The sequence below is a fragment of the Vidua macroura genome, chromosome 2 (assembly GCF_024509145.1).
Source record: "Vidua macroura isolate BioBank_ID:100142 chromosome 2, ASM2450914v1, whole genome shotgun sequence".
NCBI classification, from domain to species: domain Eukaryota; kingdom Metazoa; phylum Chordata; class Aves; order Passeriformes; family Viduidae; genus Vidua; species Vidua macroura.
In genome coordinates, this window is record NC_071572.1 from 113,396,788 (window position 1) to 113,416,906 (window position 20,119).

The 20,119-nt window shown below is 38.8% G+C and overlaps 1 protein-coding gene across 2 annotated transcripts in view; it reads right to left on the bottom strand.

Annotated features, from left to right (window-relative positions):
* Positions 1-20,119, bottom strand: part of EPHA6 (EPH receptor A6) — a 369,996-nt gene that overhangs the window by 22,813 nt on the left and 327,064 nt on the right. For both annotated transcript variants that reach the window (XM_053970149.1, XM_053970148.1), the window contains one exon: positions 18,124-18,333. In XM_053970149.1, coding sequence (XP_053826124.1) covers positions 18,124-18,333 — 210 coding nt within the window. The remainder of the gene's footprint in view (positions 1-18,123; positions 18,334-20,119) is intronic.

Sequence of the window (20,119 nt, forward strand, 5' to 3'; positions counted from 1 at the left end):
GTGCATCATACTAAATCATCATCTGACTGATGATAACATAATGGGAACAAAATATTAACATAATTTATCATTCCTGTACCTTGCTCAGGGGATATTTTACTTTATCATATAATATGCCACTTCCATGACATATTACAGTAAGACATCATCAGAAGGAAACATTTTGATGAAGTACTTGGATATCAAGGCCATGTTGGATGGGGATTGGAACAACCTGGGATAGTGGAAAAACTATTCTGTGATTCTATCACTATTCTCTGACATCAAACTTGCCCTGGTGCTAGACCAGCTGGGGTTTATTTTATAATGACACCCTCTAAGCAGTCGGAATTCTTGCATTACCTTCACAAATTCACCACAAAGCTTCATCAAAGTAGCTGAAAATTGACCTTTTAGAGTCTCTACAAAAAAAAAAAAAAAAAAAAATCCAGCATGTTTATTTCAGGAGGAAAAAAAAAAATCTACCTAGCTCAGAATCTTGGAAAACAAGTACTTTTTTTTTTAATAATTATTTTTAATTTTGAAATGTTAATTTACATGGAAACTTGCATTATATATGGATGCAACTTCTGCAGGAAGCATCTTTTTGTGCTACAAAATCATATGCACTGACAGTTCTTTTTCGATCATCTGAGTTACATTTATATACTGAAAAATGAACATATGCATATATGAATATAAAGTTAGGAAATGGATTTCCAAATCTCTGGTGGACAAACAAAGAAATGGCATTGCAACAGGAAGCTCTAGTGCAGCTGTACTGCAGCATCTGAAGGCAAACTCTTTCAGGTAGAATAAATCAAAAAACATTCAGCAGAACTTAATGACATTTTAAGGAAAATGCATTTTTCTACTCAGTCTCTAGATAGTTAACAACCTACTCTTTTGCTTCCACTTGATTTCTGGATTGTGATCTTGTATAGTTAAGGAAATTAAAGCCAAATGGTTTTGATATCAAAAAAGTTATGGAATACTAATGCATGGTTTTGATTTCTTGTTGTCTTTTGTGTGAAGTGCTAAAGTTCAACCTTATCTTCAAAATCTGTATCACTTGAGAAGAAACCAACCCAGAATGCTAATCAAGAAATACTTATTTTCACACTCACAACACAGTAGAGTGTATTTTATAACAAATGCATTCCTCAGTTGCTTGTTTTTGGTGTAGACTGGAAATTCCTGGAGCAGCCTGGTGATCATTCTCAGGAATTCCTAACAACCAGTAAAAATCCAGTGAAAGAACTGAAGAAAGAACTTGAATCTTTCAGAGGATGGGGATCACACTTTCACCCAGTAAAACAGCTCTATCAGGATGAGAAACTTTCAGGTAAACTCAGTGTGTCCAGAGATTTAACACCACCAAAAACAACACTGAAAAGAAGCCACCATTCCTTATCATCAGCTTCCAGAACACTACTTGATTTATTCCAGGTACCAGAGAGCTGACTAATTACAGCCTTAAGATGTGCTCTGGGAAATTGATACAGATCAGTCCTCTATCCTTAAACTTCCACACCTTCTGGAATACTCTCTGAGACTTTTCCCATGACTACAGCATCAATATCTCTGGGGCATGTATTCTTCTAACCAGTGAAAGGTAGATTAGCCTGCACTTCTGGCATAACTCAGCCTAATAAAAAAAAAACCAAAAACCCACAACAAAGTAATGTCCTCCATCCCCAATCACAAAAGAGTTAATGGAAGGAATGAACAACCTTTTTTCATGTGTATTGCTTTTTGCAATACACACAGTGTTTCCATGGACTAATGCCATAGCATTTTATTGCACATTTGATCTTTTTTAGTGCTTCAAAATCTTTCAGTTGTATAAGATTTTCAGCAGTGGAATACAGACAATTGCTGCTTTATTAAAAATGTATAGCAAAACTAAGCATGAATACACTTAAATAATTTTGTTTATTTTGGCACTTGAGGGTTGAAAAGCTCAGTGTTGAAACTGCCTTCTTTAGATTCATGATAATCACAGCAAATGCACCATGCAAAAACCTCAAGTCAGATAAACAATCTTGTTTTTGTTTTGTTGCTCAATTGTCTTCACAATTCCCTAAAAGCCTATAAAGCTTTTTTTTTTTTTTCAGGTATGCTGACCAATAATGATTTTTCCAAGCACTGTAACCAAATCTGCAGAGTTGTTTTTCACGCTTCATATTTTATATGTATTTCCAAAAACAAGAGGTGATTTTGCTAAAATGATTAAACATGAAAATGTTGCAGTAACACTGTTCAGCCATTTTGCTCCTCAGCATCTTTTACAGCTCCCAAATAACGACTCTCATGGCAACCCTCTGAAGAAGCTGCTGTCTCCATTTCACAGTGGGAAAAACAGAGACAAAAGTTGAGGACCATCAAATATTCTGAATGCCTGCAACTCCCACTGGCAAGAACTGGATTTCTGGATGCTCATTATTACTGAAAGCAGGATATAAATGATTTATATGGGTAAACCAGCATGGTAGAAGAGAAGAATCTCTGAAGTAAAGTTTCAACTTATGCAGTTGCTGTGTTCCTGGGCCATGCCTTCATCTCACATACGACTTATGATTGATTCTGTACTTATAAAAATAGAACAAAATAATGGCCAACTGCTATGAATGCTTACGTGGGCACCTTTCTCCTTTGCAGTGTGTTCACTTCAGTAAAAAAAAATCCACATAAAGATTTTAAAGAATGAAGTAGTTATAGGCAAAGTACTAATTTGGTATGAAAAATCACAATTATTCTCAGTATGCATCTAACCAGGAAAGGATGAACTATGTGACTCAAAAAAAGGTATTACTTCTAACAATTCCACCTTGGAACAATCTTTATAATGCTTACCAATCCTGCATTATATTCCACATGCAATGGAGAAATGTTGCTGAAGTTATTAAGCCACAGAAACACATATAAACCTCTAGGCTGTTAAATAATGAATCATATTCACTATAATAAATCAAGCCTTTTCCTCAGTGCAACATTGTGTTGCATGTCCCAAAGTACAGTGGTGTTGATCTCCTACCTCTGATTTTGTAAACACTGCAAAACCAGAAGAATAGTATTCAAGCTCTAAGATCACACAAGCTGTTCTATTTTCTTTATTCAGTTTAGCTCAAAAAATCAGCTGATAATTTCTCTTTTTCTGTTATTCAACTTGCATGCTAACTTTCATAATGGAAATTCAGTTTCATATTTTAGGCTTGGATTTGTTTTTGGTTTTTTTTTTTTTTTTTTTTTTTGGTGTGTTTTCTGTTAAGTCTTATTCCTCTTACTATTAATTTGATTAAACACACATCAGCACTATGAAGCTGCAGGAGGAAAATGTTTGGTTTCTTGTGTTGCTCTGGGACTTGTCATCGAGCCAAACTCACAGATGTTCCAATGAACACACAGCATTTGGTCCATTTCTAGGATAAACATCGTAGTTTGCTTTATCCACACTGTCATGACCCTGGATAAGTAAGCAGCAAGATCAGCTAAGTCCCCTCACCTACTCTGTACTTTTGATAAGCTGACACAAAGCAGGAAGCAAAAGTGAAAGAGGCAAAATTAGGGAAAAGGGGAAAAAAAATCCATGTGATTTTCATGCCTCATCCCAGAAGATTTCCTTCTTTGAAGATTTGTTTATCGTTTTCCCTGTGGTGACAAGATACATATTTTCTTACAAACAACAAGGCAGGTATAAGTAGGAAAAACTGTGAAATTATATTTAGTAGCTGAGTAGGAATGTGATGGCTCATAAGTGTGTGAATAACCCTCCCAGAATCCTCACGGGGTCTCACCAACTTCTGTTGTGCCCTATAAAAACTTAGAACACTGGGAATTGGTATTTTGAAGGACCCTGAAATAAAGAAAACAACACATGTGCCTACATGAAGGAATTGCTCATGAGCAATGAATAGCTTGGTCCATGGAGATGTCAGCAACAGAGCAACTGCAAATAAAAGTGTGTGATGCCAAAGAAACCTGCAGGAACGCTGAGCAGCTGAGAGGTGCCATTCACATGGGCTATAAAACTGATGTTGCACAGCCAGCAGCAAGAGTTGTGTGCATATTAGCTATGAAAAATAGCTTTTCCCCACCAAAAACTCTATCAAAGTACATATCTTTCTAGTGCCAGGGTGAGATCTTGGGTGTAGAGAGGCAGGTACCTCATAAATGCCTGTCCCAGCCTCATCTCCCATGAAAAAAAAAAAATAATATGGGCCCACTGGAAAATGTTCACTGTATTTTGAATTTGTATTTTGTATTTTGAACAAGTACTTTGAGAGGGACTTTTAAGGTTTTTTGTGAAAAGCACCAGTATTTCAGTGCCATGCTCACTCCAGCAGTTGATGCTTCCCAAACAAAGATAACTCAGAGTAAAATCACCCATTCTGACAAGTGAGATGCCAGCAGTTTGTGGGGCCCAGCCTATGTGTCTGCTGTAATTAAATTTGCACACAAATTGAAGCTAGCAATGAAACAGCAGAGTTGCTATTTCTCTTAATGGAACAGACCTTCTGGACAGAACTTTCAGAGCTTGAGGAAATCGTCTCTATTTTGATGAATCTTTGGTATGCCACATCAATCTTTACTTAAAATTTTGTATGAGCTTTAGATATTTCTATTTTACTGCAGAGATTAGCAAAGAACATGCCATCATGTACAGCTGACTAATACAAATACTTTTTGCTACTTGTCCTGTCAGTCATCCAGTCAGGAGATGGAGCAATAATAGGTCTTTTTAGAACAGGATAAAGGCAGCAATCCTGTAAGATGGATATTTTAAATTTTTCTTTGGGTTCTTAGATGAAAGCCCTGGGGGAGGCTCCAGATTTCCTCCAGCTTTACTTCTGAGGTCTCTTTGCTTGGGCTGCCACTGACTCTGCTCAGGGAGGGACACAGGAGAAGGGAAGATGTGGCAGGCAAGAGACAGCCCTGAGAAGTTTGTGATGATCTGGCAGCCAAACTTCAGAGAGGAGAGGAAGAACCTCCTAGAGATGAGAAGGGGCTGGCACAATTCATAAAGTCCCTGACTAAGCCTAACCTTCAAGCAAGATCCGCATTTTTTCGCCCAAAGTTCTGGCTGACTCAGGGTCCTGTCACAAGTCTTTTCTCCTCAATTTCCAACAGGGACTTAAAGCTGAAATTAAAATATTTAACCATGAAACCTTGTATCTTCTGCATGTCAAAATGACTCTTGAGATGATTCTGTCACCTACCAATGGGATATTACTATTCTGTGGAATTAGTTGTTGCCAAAAATATATACAAGCCCCCCTCACTGTTCTCTCCTAACTAAGAAGCACATGTTATTTATGGTCCTATTTCTGACAGAGGCCAAATGTTCTATATGCAATTGGAAAGAAAAAAAAAAACATATTAAAACCTCAACAAATACAGAAGCTATGGATCTCAGCATATTTCTTTCAAGAGGAGTGTAGCTGATATCCTAAACAATTTATAAGCATGACAGTTCCATGAATTTTTGGCAGTTCTCATTTAAAAAAGACTGAAAAGAAATTTTGCAAACACAGTGTGCATTCATTTCATTGAATAATTTACAGTGTATTGTGCTGTGGGTTTTTTTTTTCCCTTTTATTCTATAAACTGAGCAAATTTCAGAAGAAATACTATGCAATGACATATATTCTTTTTGTTAGTCACAGCTGTTAGGTGTATCTTTCTATTTGCTCCCTTTTTTTCTATACCTAATTTTATTGTGACATTTCTGTACCATGAAAAAACCCAAAGAATTTGATCAAGAGACTAAAGGAATCCCAGAAAGTTTTTCAATCTTTTTGATAAAAAAAGAAAAAGGGCCTAGTCCAAGAAAGTTATTGCTCACAAGAAATAATCCATTTATATGGTACAAAGCATGCCTTCCTGTTTCAGTGGCAATACCCAGCATCAGCCTGTCTCCAGCACAAAGGAACAAGGGGCAGAGATGAAATCTTGAGAAGCAGACAGGAAAATGCACAAGGCCAGACTCACTACAAAAACATGAGCAGAAATGCTGCTGACCTACTCTAGTGCAAGTACAAGAGAAAGCCAAGAGTTATTTCAATTAGCACATGGAATAAAGCCCCAGTTTAACTGGGCAATTCAATATCTCTGATCATAAAGCCAAGGGGGACTGTGGCAATCCTGCTTCCACTCTTATCCAGAAGAGCTGGCTATAGGAATATTTTTTACATGACATATTAAACTGGAAATTCTGAAAAAAAAAAAAAATTAAGGCCACATGGTTGAGCACAAAAAATGAATAAAAGAATTAAATGTGTGTAATTACACAGTGTTAATTAGAGATGCTGGAATAGGGATCCTTGACTTCCCTGGATGATTTGTAGGGTGCTTTATTGACTTCCTCCCCGTTTAAGAACTCCAAATGTTTACTGAGCAAATCTAGACCAATAAATGTTATATTCTTTCAATTTAGAACAACACAGCTGAATCATTGTTACTCAAGACAGATACACACCAGCTCTCTCAACTTCTGGGAATACATTTTCATCCCTAATCAGCATCTGCACATTTGAAAAGTATCCTGAGTAAACCACAGCCCCAGAACAGGAGCTGTTTACTTTTAAAACACATTTGAATTACTTCACTCCTGTAATGAACTATACTAAACTTATTAGGAAAAGATTAGTCAGAGAGCTATTCCTGAGAAAATTATATCAAAAATCAGACCAAGGGTACAAAGACCAAATTAAACTTTATATCAAGAACATTTACTTAAAGATGTTGTTGAATACATGATTTGGCAACTTGAATTAATTATTCTAGCTTGTTAGAGAAAAGGCTGAAGAGAGTCTTTTCATGTTAGGTACTTTCACTAAGCCAACAATTTCATTAATGGTTTGCTGAAAATTCAGCGATCAATTCAGAGAAATGTGTTTAAGTACATTAAGCATAATACAAAAGTGACACTACAATGATTGTGCAAGGCTTATTCACTGATGCAGAATGAAACCAGGGCCAGGCTGATGGACATCCCATGCTTCTCCAGGAAAAAAATGACTATGAACAGCGTGTCTGCCTACATATTTAAACAATAGTACTGCTTCTGTAATTCTGGGAGTGTATCAGCACTGAAAAGCCTCTCTATGTTTAAAAATAAAATAAATTAATCTATAATCATGACATTGCTAAAGAGGCTGAAATAAGAGGAATGGCTAAGTGTGGTGGTTGACTTGCAGGATTTGGGTATGAAATTAATATTTTCCTGGAGTTCACTGTGTGTGTTATAATGATGAATTTAAGGGAGGCTGTGTAAAGAGAGGCAAATATTTAGTAATTGTTCCCAGCTTCCTCATTTTGGAGAAATGGTTCTAGCATATTTTTCTTAGGCTATAACTGGTTGTTTACCAAGTGCTCTTTTGTACAGGCTGTGACAGCTACAGTGGGAGAAAGAGCTCAAGGTAATTGTTCATGCTGGATAACACCTTATCCACATTTAGGAGTACTTATTTCAGGAGAAGTTCTGAAGATTTGGGAGTTCTTCAGCCTGAGTAAGGATAAGCAAGCTTCTAAGGAGCTGTGAAATGCATTTATGATGAGATTTACCCTAGAGCTTTTTTTTTTTTTTTAAATAAAGAATAGGGCGACTGCATTTTTATTCAAAAGGGTTTGTAGTAAACCCTCAGATATGGATCTTCAAGAGGGAATTTAAATGAAAAGCAGAATGCCTGATGGAAAAAAAAAGTGATAGTTCCAGTTCCAGAGGGTCTGATATAAAACAAGATACAATGAAAAGAGGAAACAGAGGAAGCACTAATAGGTAATGCACTGAGAGTGAAGACAGAGGCAGATAAAAATTAGGGTAGAAATGAAAGCACAGTCAGTGATGTGGTGTTATGGGGGAGGATGATAAGCCTCATCTCAAAGTGCACATCAGCTGATTTTAGAAAAACAATGAAAAATCTTAACATTAAGCATGGTGACATTACTAAGAAGAAAACTAGATCTTCCATGTGGGTTTATGTATGTCTCTTTATGTCCAAATAGCACACATTTCTTTGTGAGGGCAGTTAAGCATGTTCATCTAATGCCTTACTTACAAACAAAACTGTTTTGAGATAGTAGTGAATTTATTAATGACTCTGTTTGCCTCATCTTTTACTCCACAAAACTGACCCTAGTCCTCACTGAATGAATTTCTGACATTTGAACTGTGAACCAAAAGCCTCTATGGGACAGGCAGTGATATGAACCTGTGAAATATTTTATAGGCAACTACAAAAAGCCATGAGATTTCTTAAGAGTAAAGATTCTCACCCCCCCCCCCCCAAGCCCTCACAACTGAAAACAAAATTCTGTATCTCTAGAGCAGAAAAAAGTGGAACAAGAAGTCCAGAATACAAAAATATAATTTCCTTTTCATGCACTAATACACATGGTTACCACACAGATTTTGGAATTACTTTAAATATAATAAATATGAAGTAGTGCAGTTTTTTTTTGTTTTTTTTTTTAAATGTTCTGTCAATGAAGAGATGCTTAATATTGGGAGGCACAAGAATCCGTGAGCCTTTAGGCTGAGGAAGATACAGCCACAGTGAGGCAGTCAAGGACAAGACACCAGATTTGCCTCTAGAGCACTTCCAAAAGCGCAAGGAACAGATCAAATATTTTAGATACTAAGGGCAAAATCCCGCAGTGCTTAGTCAGGCAAAACTCCCACTGTCCTCAACAGGAGTTTTGCCTGGGTGAGTAGTGAGCAAAGACTGTGATGTCTGACCGAAATTTACCAGAACCACACCAATCTAACACGTTTTTCAGCCAGACGAGCTGAAATACCCTGCCACAATATTCCTGTGACATTCTGTTTAAAGGGAAAAACCAGAAACCACAAACTGTGAATCACCCTCCCCTCCCAACTCCCCCCTTATAATGAAGGGAAGAACTCACAGCTGGGCAAGAAGCTGCTATCTGAAAGTCTGCCAAAGAGAAAGACTAAAAAAGAACACAAGGAACTAAAAGTTTACCCTTGCAAAGTTTTGAAAATCTGATCGATAAGGAAAGTGCACCAGCAAGATTCTCAAGGGTTTGTGTATGACTGAAGATAATCTAGCTTTCATTCTTGTAAGCAAACAGGCAACAGTGAAAAACTTCTTACTGTAGTTATCCCTTTGATTTAGGACAAATCACAGTTCCTACATGGTCAGTGGAAATTCCCCTGGTTGATTTCACTGGGGATTTATTTAGGTGAATAACTAGGTCAGTCTTGTTCCCAAGTTAACATTTCTATTACAGAAATATGAAAGTAGATTAAGTTTAACACGTGTCTTCCTTGCTTCAGAAACTTCCTTCTGTAATTACAGAATCCCACTTACAACAACTTTGATATAATGTACAGGAGAAATATTAGAATTGGTATCAAAGTGAACAAAAAAATACATCAGCATGTGAGATGCGCATTTTTTTTCACTTCCTGAAGTGAATACCAAAATCTTGACACAACAGCAATCAGGCCACAGGTTCTCCCAGAAGAAATTATGAAACATCAGTATTACATCTAAACACAAAAGCAAGATCATACTGGGCTAGAACTACCCTGTTTCATATTTCACTGGATCTACTCTTTGGCAGACTCTTTATACAAAGAGTACTTGAGCAATGTGGAAAGATACTCCTTTGTTATTTGTGAGCTCTTCCATCATTAATGTATCCTAAACCCTCCCAGGTGTGCAACATTACCCAGAGAAGCAGGCAGAATCATAGAACCATTTAGTTGGGAAAACACCTTTTAAGTTCATCAAGTCCACTCATTACCCCATCACCACTGTGTTCATCACTAAAACACATCCCTAAGTACCACATCCACATGGTGACACAACATATCCATAATGCTGATATTTGCCCCCAGAAAGTCCCCACTTGCTCTCTTCACAAGTAAAAGAAGAAAAGGAATCTCAGTTTTCCCTAGACTTGTGTTTTGAAGACTGGATATCAGAATTCCAGGCTAAAATCAATCAGGGTCAAGTCCTTGCTAAATTAACAGAACTTGTTTTCTGTGTTACCATTTATTTTCACGGAACATGAACATAGATAGTGTCTCTGAAATTTTAATGCCTCTTTTTCATTTGATAAATTTCAAATTGATGACAGTCATTAAGAAACACAGACCTAGCCAGTCACATGCAAATACAATGTAGGGTGGTTCCTCAGGAACCAGTCAGAAAACCCTCCACCCCTTAAAAAACAGTGCAACCATATGTCAGATCTTTAGCACACAGGAATTCCCAACTCTTGAAAAATAAACAGGATTTCATCACAATCTAGCAGCACTGCTGAGAATTTTCCATCTCTTCCAGGGTCATAACTCTTTGCTGTCCAGCTGAGGCAGCCAGCTCAGTGCAAAACACAGCACAGCAGGGGAAATGAGACAGAACCACAAATGATCTACAGCAGCTGAAGACACAGGATGAGTCTCCTCCTCTCCAAGCTCCTTCCATGTGAACTTTGAAATATACACCTCAACTGTGCCTGAACAACTGACTGCTTTTAAATAATCAAGTCTAACAGGTGGTTGGTTTTGTTTTTTTTTGTTTTTTTTCTTTGACTAGAGTCAAGAATTCATTTAATTATACTCATGGACATAACACACCCTGCTGTGTAATATGTCAAGATTTAATTATGAAGCTTTACAAAAGCCTGGTGAAGCCAAGTGCTTCAAATTTTCTACCCAGAAGTTTTATATGCCTGTATGCAGAGTAGTTACTTTTTACAGTGGTATTTAATGTGGCTCATAAATTCCCATTGAGTGTGGTACAACAAATGAAAATAAAAAATCATCCAGATCTTATTTCCTTTCACCTACCAATAACTAAATAAAGGAGTTAGAGCTGAGCTGTTTGGCTCACTGGAGCTAGTTTTCTTTTCCCAGTGAATTACTTACCTCTTGTAAGCACACAGTAAACAAATTTTATAATAGTTTCTTAACTCATCTTTGAAAGGTACCAGTAGTTTTTAATGGGAAAAAAATAACACCTACATGAATAAGCTACATTCTTTTTCAAAGGCTTTCAAGAGATTGTCCTGCTTGTTCTATAGATCAAAATACCATAACCTATGGGAATTACTGTCAGCCAACATGCTACTGAAAGCAACTGCTTTGACCTTAATGGACTGCCTTGAAGCTCATTAAACAGTATATCAGGAGCTGTGCACAGTGCAGGTGTGCTCCAGCACAGGAAAAGTATTTGATGATTTACTGCACCTTGGTCAATACATTGAATACTAAAATCCTAAGTGAACTGTGATCCTTCATTTGCAATAAACAAAACAGGCATTCAAGATTACATTCATTCACAGAATTAGCAACAGAGCAATAACTTTGGTTTTATGCCAGTACACCTACTTTTTTTACTCCTAAGTGTGGATAGTATTGTTCTGAGTGAATAAAGATCTCACTAAAAATGTGTAAGCATGTTCTGCATGTTTACAATAGCTTCTTCAATTGTAGTTTGAAAATAATAATTCTTATTAAAAATTATAAATGCATGCAATCAAATCCCAGCTGTATCTGAAATTAGATTAATATTCTGAAAATTGTTAGCTTTAAAAAAAAAATCTATTAACAGTATGAGGAATTAACAACCAAATGACTGCTCATAGTATGCAGTGCATGTGTACACACACATAGAAGTGTACTGCTTACATTTATTGGGCTGCTTTCCAAGGAGCAGAGTGTGCACAGACCATTTTTCAAGGTCTTCATGCCCAGCTGAGAGATCAGTAACTTTGGTGCCTTGGTCAGCCCCATGTCTTTTCAAAAACACCACCTGTAGCTTTCTGAGATTCATAATCCTCTTTTAACTCTTATTTCAGAAATTATTTGCCAGTGAACTGAGTTTTTCAACCTCCTCTGTCCTTGCACTGCTACTTAAGGTTTGCTCAGAGATGTAACATTGCATCTTGGTATGGACTGAATCCTGGCAAGTTTTGAATCTTACACCAAAGACAGACTTGACACTTGTGACTCTGAGGGGAAAAAATGCAGTGACCTTCACAGTTAAATGTCACAAACAGATTCATCAGTTATCCCCTAAGATGCAAAGCTCCCCAAGAACACCAGCATTACAGATCTGTAAGTAGCTCATTCTCAGTCTTATGAAACATTTGTAAATTAAAGCACTGAGAGATGTTCAGAGAGTCAACCTGAGAAAGAGCAAAAGCACATACATGTACAGTTCAAAACTCAAATTTGTTTATATGAAAATGGGAGGAGCCAGAGAGACAAAAAGCTGAAATCTAAGCTAAAAGAAAGGCAGAGCTTGCAAATCTTTAAAGGCAGCATCCTTTAGATTGATTACACTACAATATATTCTTCTAATTTGAAATTAAATTGGATTACAATGAATGATGGATGTTGCTTTGAAAGCCACATTAGGAATGAAGTATAAAATACCACCTTTTTTACAGCCAAAATCTTAAAACAAACTTGTGTTGAATTCATCAACATCATAATTTTGGGAATGAAAAAGTGAAATGCAAATTTCCAACTGTGTTTCTCTGCCAAATCCATATTTGGAGTTCCTGCTTGGAGTGGTGCGGAAGAAAAAAGCAGGGATGAGATTAAGTTTTATAATTAAATTCAACCATTAAGCTCCTTTTAAATTTCTGCACATTTAAATGCAAATTTGTATGCTTTTTTTTATGCATTCTCAAAACTCAAATGACTGTGGAAGTGAGTACTCACAGAAATACAAAGTTTGACAAAACATGGAGAGAGTTTAATTTTATATTTATGTTTCATTCCTGTCCTGGGACCTTCTTCCTAAGGGTCTGCCTTTGTTGTGGTCTTTTATAGTCTGTTTGTTTCTATTACTAAATTTAAGGAGGGTTAAATAAACCAGAAAACCTCTTAGATGAACTTGGGATCACAGCTAGATAAAAGCTGAAGAGAGAATTTGAAAATTAATGTTTCCAAATGTTTAAATTTTGCCACAGACATATTTTCATCTTCAGGGGCCACTACAAACAACAAAAATAAGTAAAATAAATAGCAAGCACCACACCCTGCACTGAATGGCTCAGTTTGGGATTTCTGTTACTTTTAAACACACAGCTACTAATTGAAAGTCATCACACCTCACAGTGGTACAGCCCAAAAGGCAAAAAGTCTTTTTTTTTTTTTTTCCAAGGCACTCCTGCCTTTGGCTACTTGTCCTTGAGGATGCTCTGCCCAGGTCACCACAGCAGATGACAGAGGGCACATGCAGAGTTTCCAGCCCCAGGCATCCTCTGAGAGCAGGGAATGGATCCAGCTGAAGCTGGCACTCATGGCTAGGTGGCTGATCTCACCACCACTGGACACAAACCCCATCACACACTTTAAAACCAGTTACTGCAATTCTCACAACTGGGCCCATCAGCACAGCTCTTGTCAACTTGCTTCCTGCCCACATTCTGAGATATTTACTCTCTTCTTCGAAATACTGATGTGTGTGCCAGAGTCCCAGCAGAGTAATTCCTACAGTTACACTGCAGTTAAAAGCAAGCCTTTGCCCTCAGCAGGGTGGTGCCCAGCTAGGAGCAGGCACTTGCAGTGTCTGGGGACTGGCAGCAGCAGCTGGATTCCTGCCCAAGAGCACAAGAATCCTGATGATTCTTGGCAGAAGATGGCACCAAGTGACCTATCCAAAGACAGCCCCTTTGGGATCCCATTGAGGTCTGTAGCTCTAGTCTGGCAAATGATATTATAATCTCACACAGTAGCCTTGGAAGGATATTTTATTTTTCTAACATCCAATCTAAACCTCCCCTGGAGCAACCTGACATTTCCTCTCATTCTGTCACTCATTACCAGCAGCAGAAGCTGAACCCCACCTGGCTCCTTTCAGGGAGCTGTGGAGAGCAGTAAGGACCCCCTGAGCCTCCTTTTCTCCAGGCTGAGCCCCCCCAGCCCCTCCTCATCATACTGGTGTCCAGACCCTTCATGTCCACACAAGGAGTTAAAGAGTTGGCAGCATTTATGCTCAAGCTTAGATCACCAATGAGTTTTCAAGAAAACAGGTTAATGCAGACCTTTGCGGCTTCTTTTTCTCAGTGGTTGCCAATAACCAATTTACTCTACAGTCCATGATTAATTCTAACCTTAAAGTAAATACCTAGGCAGTACGCTTGCAATAGCACAGAGGTTGTTCAGAAAATATTGCTTAACATCCCAAATTAATTGGAAAATTTACATCTTGTTTTACTTTTCAGCAAATTAAACCTGCTCTCCCCAAACCTGTTACTTGTGTACCACTCAGGGAAATCTGAAAGTGTCTTGCAAAGTGGAAAGTATATAACAAAGTCAAAAAATATCAATGTCTCATCCTGATCCCTCTGAAGTTAGTATTTATAAAGATTACTGGCATCAATCTCTGCTCCTCTAATGAATCTAATAAGTCTGAAAACTTCCTGGATAGGTTATTTCACCCAACAGGCTTGAGAAGAATCAGACCCATAAAGTTTACAAAGTGATTCAGGAAATACAATGCAATAAATCAATTCTCTAACTCCTATTGTGGAAAGAAGAAAATATTTCACATGCTAAGGCTGAATGAATGAATTCAGAATGGATTCAGAAATAAAGCTGATAAAAGAAATCTAGAATACATTTCTTTATCATACAATTCTGTTTGTAGCAGCTTTTTGTCTTGCTAAAAATCAGATTTAATGCAGACTATTAAGGTGTCACCTGTAAGAGAAATACCAGTTTAGTCCTTTTTGCAGTAGTGCCACAAATTCTGTTCTGATTATAAATATTTTGCTATATGTAAAGTGTTGTTCTGGGGACATCTGTTTCCTTTTGAAATACATATGAACCCTGACCATGTTTCAAACTAAATTAATGTACAACATCTAGCACAGTCTATCTAAAAGCAGGAATGCAAGAGCCTAGACGTCCTCTGTATGGACAGAAAATCTTGTTTATATACTAGAAATGTCCTTTGATGCCTAACTGTTGCCTTGGAAACCATTACTAAAAATGAAAGTTTTGTCTCCAAAGGCAAAACCCACATAGTACTCATTTATCCCAAAGTTTGCCTTATCTTTTCCTGATCAATCTGGAACCCAAAGATTTGCAGTCAAACGTTCCTGGCTTTTAATTCCTTCTTCCTATTCTAAAATGGTATCTTGCTGTAAATTTTTTGATTCCAGGTAACAAACAGGAATCAATACTTTATTTCCTAAAAAGCCTCTCATCAAAGACATATTTACATCCATTGTCTCAATAGGCTGGAAAACAAACAAAAAAATACATTTACACAATACTCGACCACTGCATCATAGATATAAAAGTCTATTTTTGGCTTAGTGTATTGTAGATAATTTCCAAGGAAAACACCCAATTGTACCATTCAGTTTCTGACACCAGGACTACGACAAAGAGGGGAAGATAAAATAATCAGTTTCCCCTGAGCACTGACAGTGCTGTACTGGGAGGTGTGAGGCTAAAACACCGCTATTCAGTATGCAGACCCACTCTGTTCATTTCTTGCAGATACAGGTATGAGGCTGTTATCAATAAAAATCTCTGTGGAGAGGAAACATGAATTGTAAAATCACCAGAATCTTTGAGAGAACACTGAGGGTTTAACTTTCACATGTTGAAAACACAGTATGGAACTGAAGAGTTGCTATAAAATCCTCTAGGAATACACATGGCCTGCTGTTGGGAAGATGTTCATGAGGGAGAAAAAGGGCAGTGCCAAAATGATGGGCAGTAGAGCTGCAGGAGGGTTTGGCACCCACTGTGGGCTTCTAGTCCCCTCTGAAAGCCTTCCCTGAGTCCTCCACAGCCACTGTGACAAATCTTTCCTTCTTTGCGTCCCCACCCTATTTTGGTCAGAGTTGTGCTGAGTCCTTTTAAAAACTGACAGGGTTTTTGACTTCCTGCTGAATGTTCCTACAGAGAAATCTGCTGGACTTGCTCACGGGGAAGAAGATCCCAGGGATGGAGCCAATGGAAGGCAAGAGCATCCCACAGAAACTCAGCTGTCCCCAGGTCATACAGAGTGAGTGCAACACAGAACTTGGCTGCAGCTCTCAGTCTGCCCTCAGGAATGAGGGAAGGACACTTCCCAAGGACCACAGGTGACAGGAAGGACTGGGCAAGCTCTGCCACAATGACTAAAACAGTCAGTGCAAGGACAGGAAAGCTGGAGTTGAAGGAATAAGTGATTTGAAATGCTTTTCATTTCATTATACCTGACTCTGTTGCTTTGAATCCTTCCCATTTACAAAGTTTTTAGTTCATATCATAAGGGTACGCAGCATTTCCCCACCTTAGTTTCCAAGCTTTTTGATCTTCTTCGGGGGGTCCGTGGTCAAAACAGATTCACCTTGGATGCCTGGCTGACACAGGGACCTGCCACTGGCCATCAGCCTCTGTGACATGCTGCACACGCTCCAGGAACCTGCTCAGCAGCATTAGGTAGCTGAGCACCTGGCTGCAGCCTTGGCAGGGTGGAGCAGTGGCTCTGAGGCACTTCTGAGTCCTACACCTACACCATGTTAAGCAGCTGGGTGAAGTGACAGGAAAACAGGGAGCATTTCAACAAAGCCTGTTCTACGTTTCAGGGAAGTCCTTCAGCGCAGATAAAGGGAAAAAGGAGCATGTCGTGGCACTGTTTGTTTTTTTTCACAGCATAGCACTTCCTGATGAAAAGCAGCTCTAGCCATGATGACCAGGACAGGCACTAACTACTCTATAAAACTAATTGTTCTGTGTCGGTATCCAGCAGAAAATTACAGGATAAATAATAGCTGAAAGCCTCCAATTGTCATTTGGTCTTGTTCCTGTACCTCACTGGGAGAGGGGCTGCCTGGCCATTCCCAGTGCCTGGCACCAGCTGGGCCCATTAGCCTGGGCTCAGAGCTGACACTGAGAACTAAATGAAGGAAATCTCTGCTACAAAGTAAAATCTGGGGTCTTTTTTTCCCCCAGCTGGCATATTAAAACCAATAGAAAACCTTGCAAAGTGACTTGTTTTCCTCTAGGTCAGCTTGCAGTTCTGTATAGAACATCTAAGAAATGGAAGTTTCAGCAAAATTATCAGAACACCTCTATTTCAGGCCTAAACTAAAAGTAAATTTATATTCTACATATATAAATATACAAGATCTAAAATCCCATTACAATATCTAAATTGAATTCAGTAGATGCACCACAATACTTACTGCAGTACAGAGAAATTAGATGAGTTCCTTATTTTGGCCATACATCACTTTTTAAAGTGGAATAGAAAAAAAAGGGTAAAATAAATTATTTAATGTTCATTTATCTTCTCTATTACAATTCTGTCACTGTGCCCTATCATGGGAATATAGAAATTCTGCACATTTTGTGAGAACAGCAATGAGAACACACTCTGCCTCTGAAATAGTTTTAGGTTAAATGATAGAGATGAAAGTTACTCGAAAATCAGCTTACAATTAACTGTTGTGATAATAATTGCATCTGAAATGTAGTTTGGTATCAGGAAAAATGGTATACTGGAACTTGTCATTTGTCTTCTTCACGTTCAAGAATTTTTCACTTCACTGGAACCCCCCTACAACATCACAAACCAAAAAGCCCACTCCAACTCCCCTCACCCCAATCCCATTTTCCAGTTTATATGCATCACATAAGGAGTTAAGTATTAATAAACTGAGACCTAAACCATGCAAAGAAGGTCCTACATGTCCTGCTAGAAGATAAACTTCAGTGAAATAAAATTAAAATCCTAATTTATGAATGCAAGGCTTGCATTGGCAGCGTGCTTCCAACAGTGAAGCTGGTAAGATTCCCTCCTCTCCCATCTCTCTTTCACAAACATATCCTTGTAAATGAACACAAACTGCCAGAAGAGGAAACAACATGGGAAAAGAGCCTCCACAGCCAACAAAACCACAAAGAATGAAAAAGGTCTCCCACTTACACTTGCACATTTGCTTAAAATAAACTTTTGCCAAAGTTTATTACACATCCCTTAGGCAAAAATCAAAACAACTTCCCTTAGCACTGCCAGGGCGTTTGCTGAATCACATGACTGGGAAGGGAACAACGCCAATCCCCAACTGCTCTTCCTACGGCACAGACAAATCTGAAACTGGAAAAGAAGAGGCACCAGGCAATCAGCCGCTCAAGCTAGATAAGAAACTCACACTTGTGGTGTAGGCAGCTTCGGGGTCGTCCTCCAGCACCCGCGACAAGCCAAAGTCGGAGACCTTGCACATGAGGTTGCCGTTGACCAGGATGTTGCGCGCCGCCAGGTCGCGGTGCACGTAGCCCATGTCCGACAGGTACTTCATGCCAGAGGCGATGCCCCGCAGCATTCCCACCAGCTGGATCACCGTGAAGTGCCCGTCGTGCTTCTGCAAGGCGAGAAACAACACAGCTACTGCCCCTTTGTTGCATGCCGCAGCCCGTATTTGAAACACCTCTGCCACCCGTCCAGCAAAGCTGCCCACTTGCAAGCTTGTGTTTTCAAGGACTTGAGTTGCTTGCCAGTGCATCCCATCACATGTCTCATTGTGCAGCTTATCCCCCTTTCCTCCACATTTTCACACATTTCACAGTCTTCCTGCTGACAACATTTAATTGCTTTCATACTTGGTTACTATGAGCACCTTCCCCCAACGCTATTTTTAGTACAACAATGAGAAAGGACACAAATTTCTTCACCTATGGCCTCAGGAAACAAAGAAACTTCTTTTTATTGTCTCAGCCTTGATTGTCCGCATTCAGGTACTGCTGTTACCTCACTTTTATGGTACCTTTTTGGGGAGGGTTTGTTTGTTAAAAAAAAAAAATAAAAATTCCCAAAATCACCTGAAAAAAGTCTGGGGCTTTAGCTCATGTTGCTTGTGCACCTAACACCTAATCTCTGAATGCTAGATTAAATGGGGTAGAATTCAGGGGTTATGTAGGTTTGCCAAAATTTTCCTAGCAGATTAAACTCATATCCATGAATGCATTAAACATGTTCCAAAATCTATTGGAGTTGAACATGCAAATAAGAGTTATTCCATTAACTGTGCTTGCCCAGCTGGGCAGCCTTGCTGGGCCTCAGTTTCTCCATCTGCAGTATCAAAGTTAATCACTTCTTTATGTCCTGCATCAGACAGCTCCTGAATTACGTAGCAGTGGGGACATGCACAGAAATGTGATTGCAGGCTCTCTGCCTTGTTTAGACCTGCCCTATTACCATTCACAGCAGACTGCTTGCAGGAATATTTTTGTGACCTCAACTGGCAGACATTCAGCTTCTCATGGATTATTCAGTGACCCAAGGCTTTTTATGTTCACAGGAACAGCCAAACAAAACCAACTCCTGCAAACAACTTAACTTCCCATTGTCTCTTTCAATACTTTTAGCATTGGGCTACAGACAAATAACAAGTTCTGATCAGCATTCAGGACACTTCTATTGCTTAGCTCGTGCATTTAAGCAAGATGATTTTTACAGGGGAGAAGCTTACAGGAAGTTCAGCAAATTCATTAGATTCAGCAAAGCAACAGGCTGAACTATGCTTAGCTTTATCCCTGGTGAGCAAAGTATTTCAGCATTCCCATAATGAGTCAATGATTTGGGGTCTATATCCAGCTAGTCAGGATATGAACATTTAAAGACTACGACAAAACTCAGAAAGAAAATGGTAAAAGGAAGACACCAACACACCTTGTCAGCTAGATGACCTCACTGCCTCGTTATACTTCTCAGCAACATTTGTACTGAAGGAGCCATGCCAAAAACCACAGCCACCTCCCAAGAAAGCACATTTAATGACACTTCTTTGAAACCAGCTATTTACAACTGATTTAGAGCAATTTTTTCCCCCTTGAAAGTATCAGTGTCTTGTATCATGGCAGTAAAGTTTTCTGTCTCTAAAATCTCCACACTGAAGTGGAGGCAGCTCTCCCAGAGAGACCTCCCTCCTTGTCACCATCAAGGCCACCGATGAGCACCTGGCTCTGCAGAGGACACTCAGCTGAGGCTCAAGACACAATGAGTCCCAGACTACCAGTGACAGATGTTTCAAATAAACTCATCCCATCCAGCAATTAAGCAAAGAGGGACAAGAGATTATATCCTTAACTACTTTAAGCTGCTTCCTGAAAAGGAAGGACAGGAATTCTAGCCAATATTTTTGTAATGAG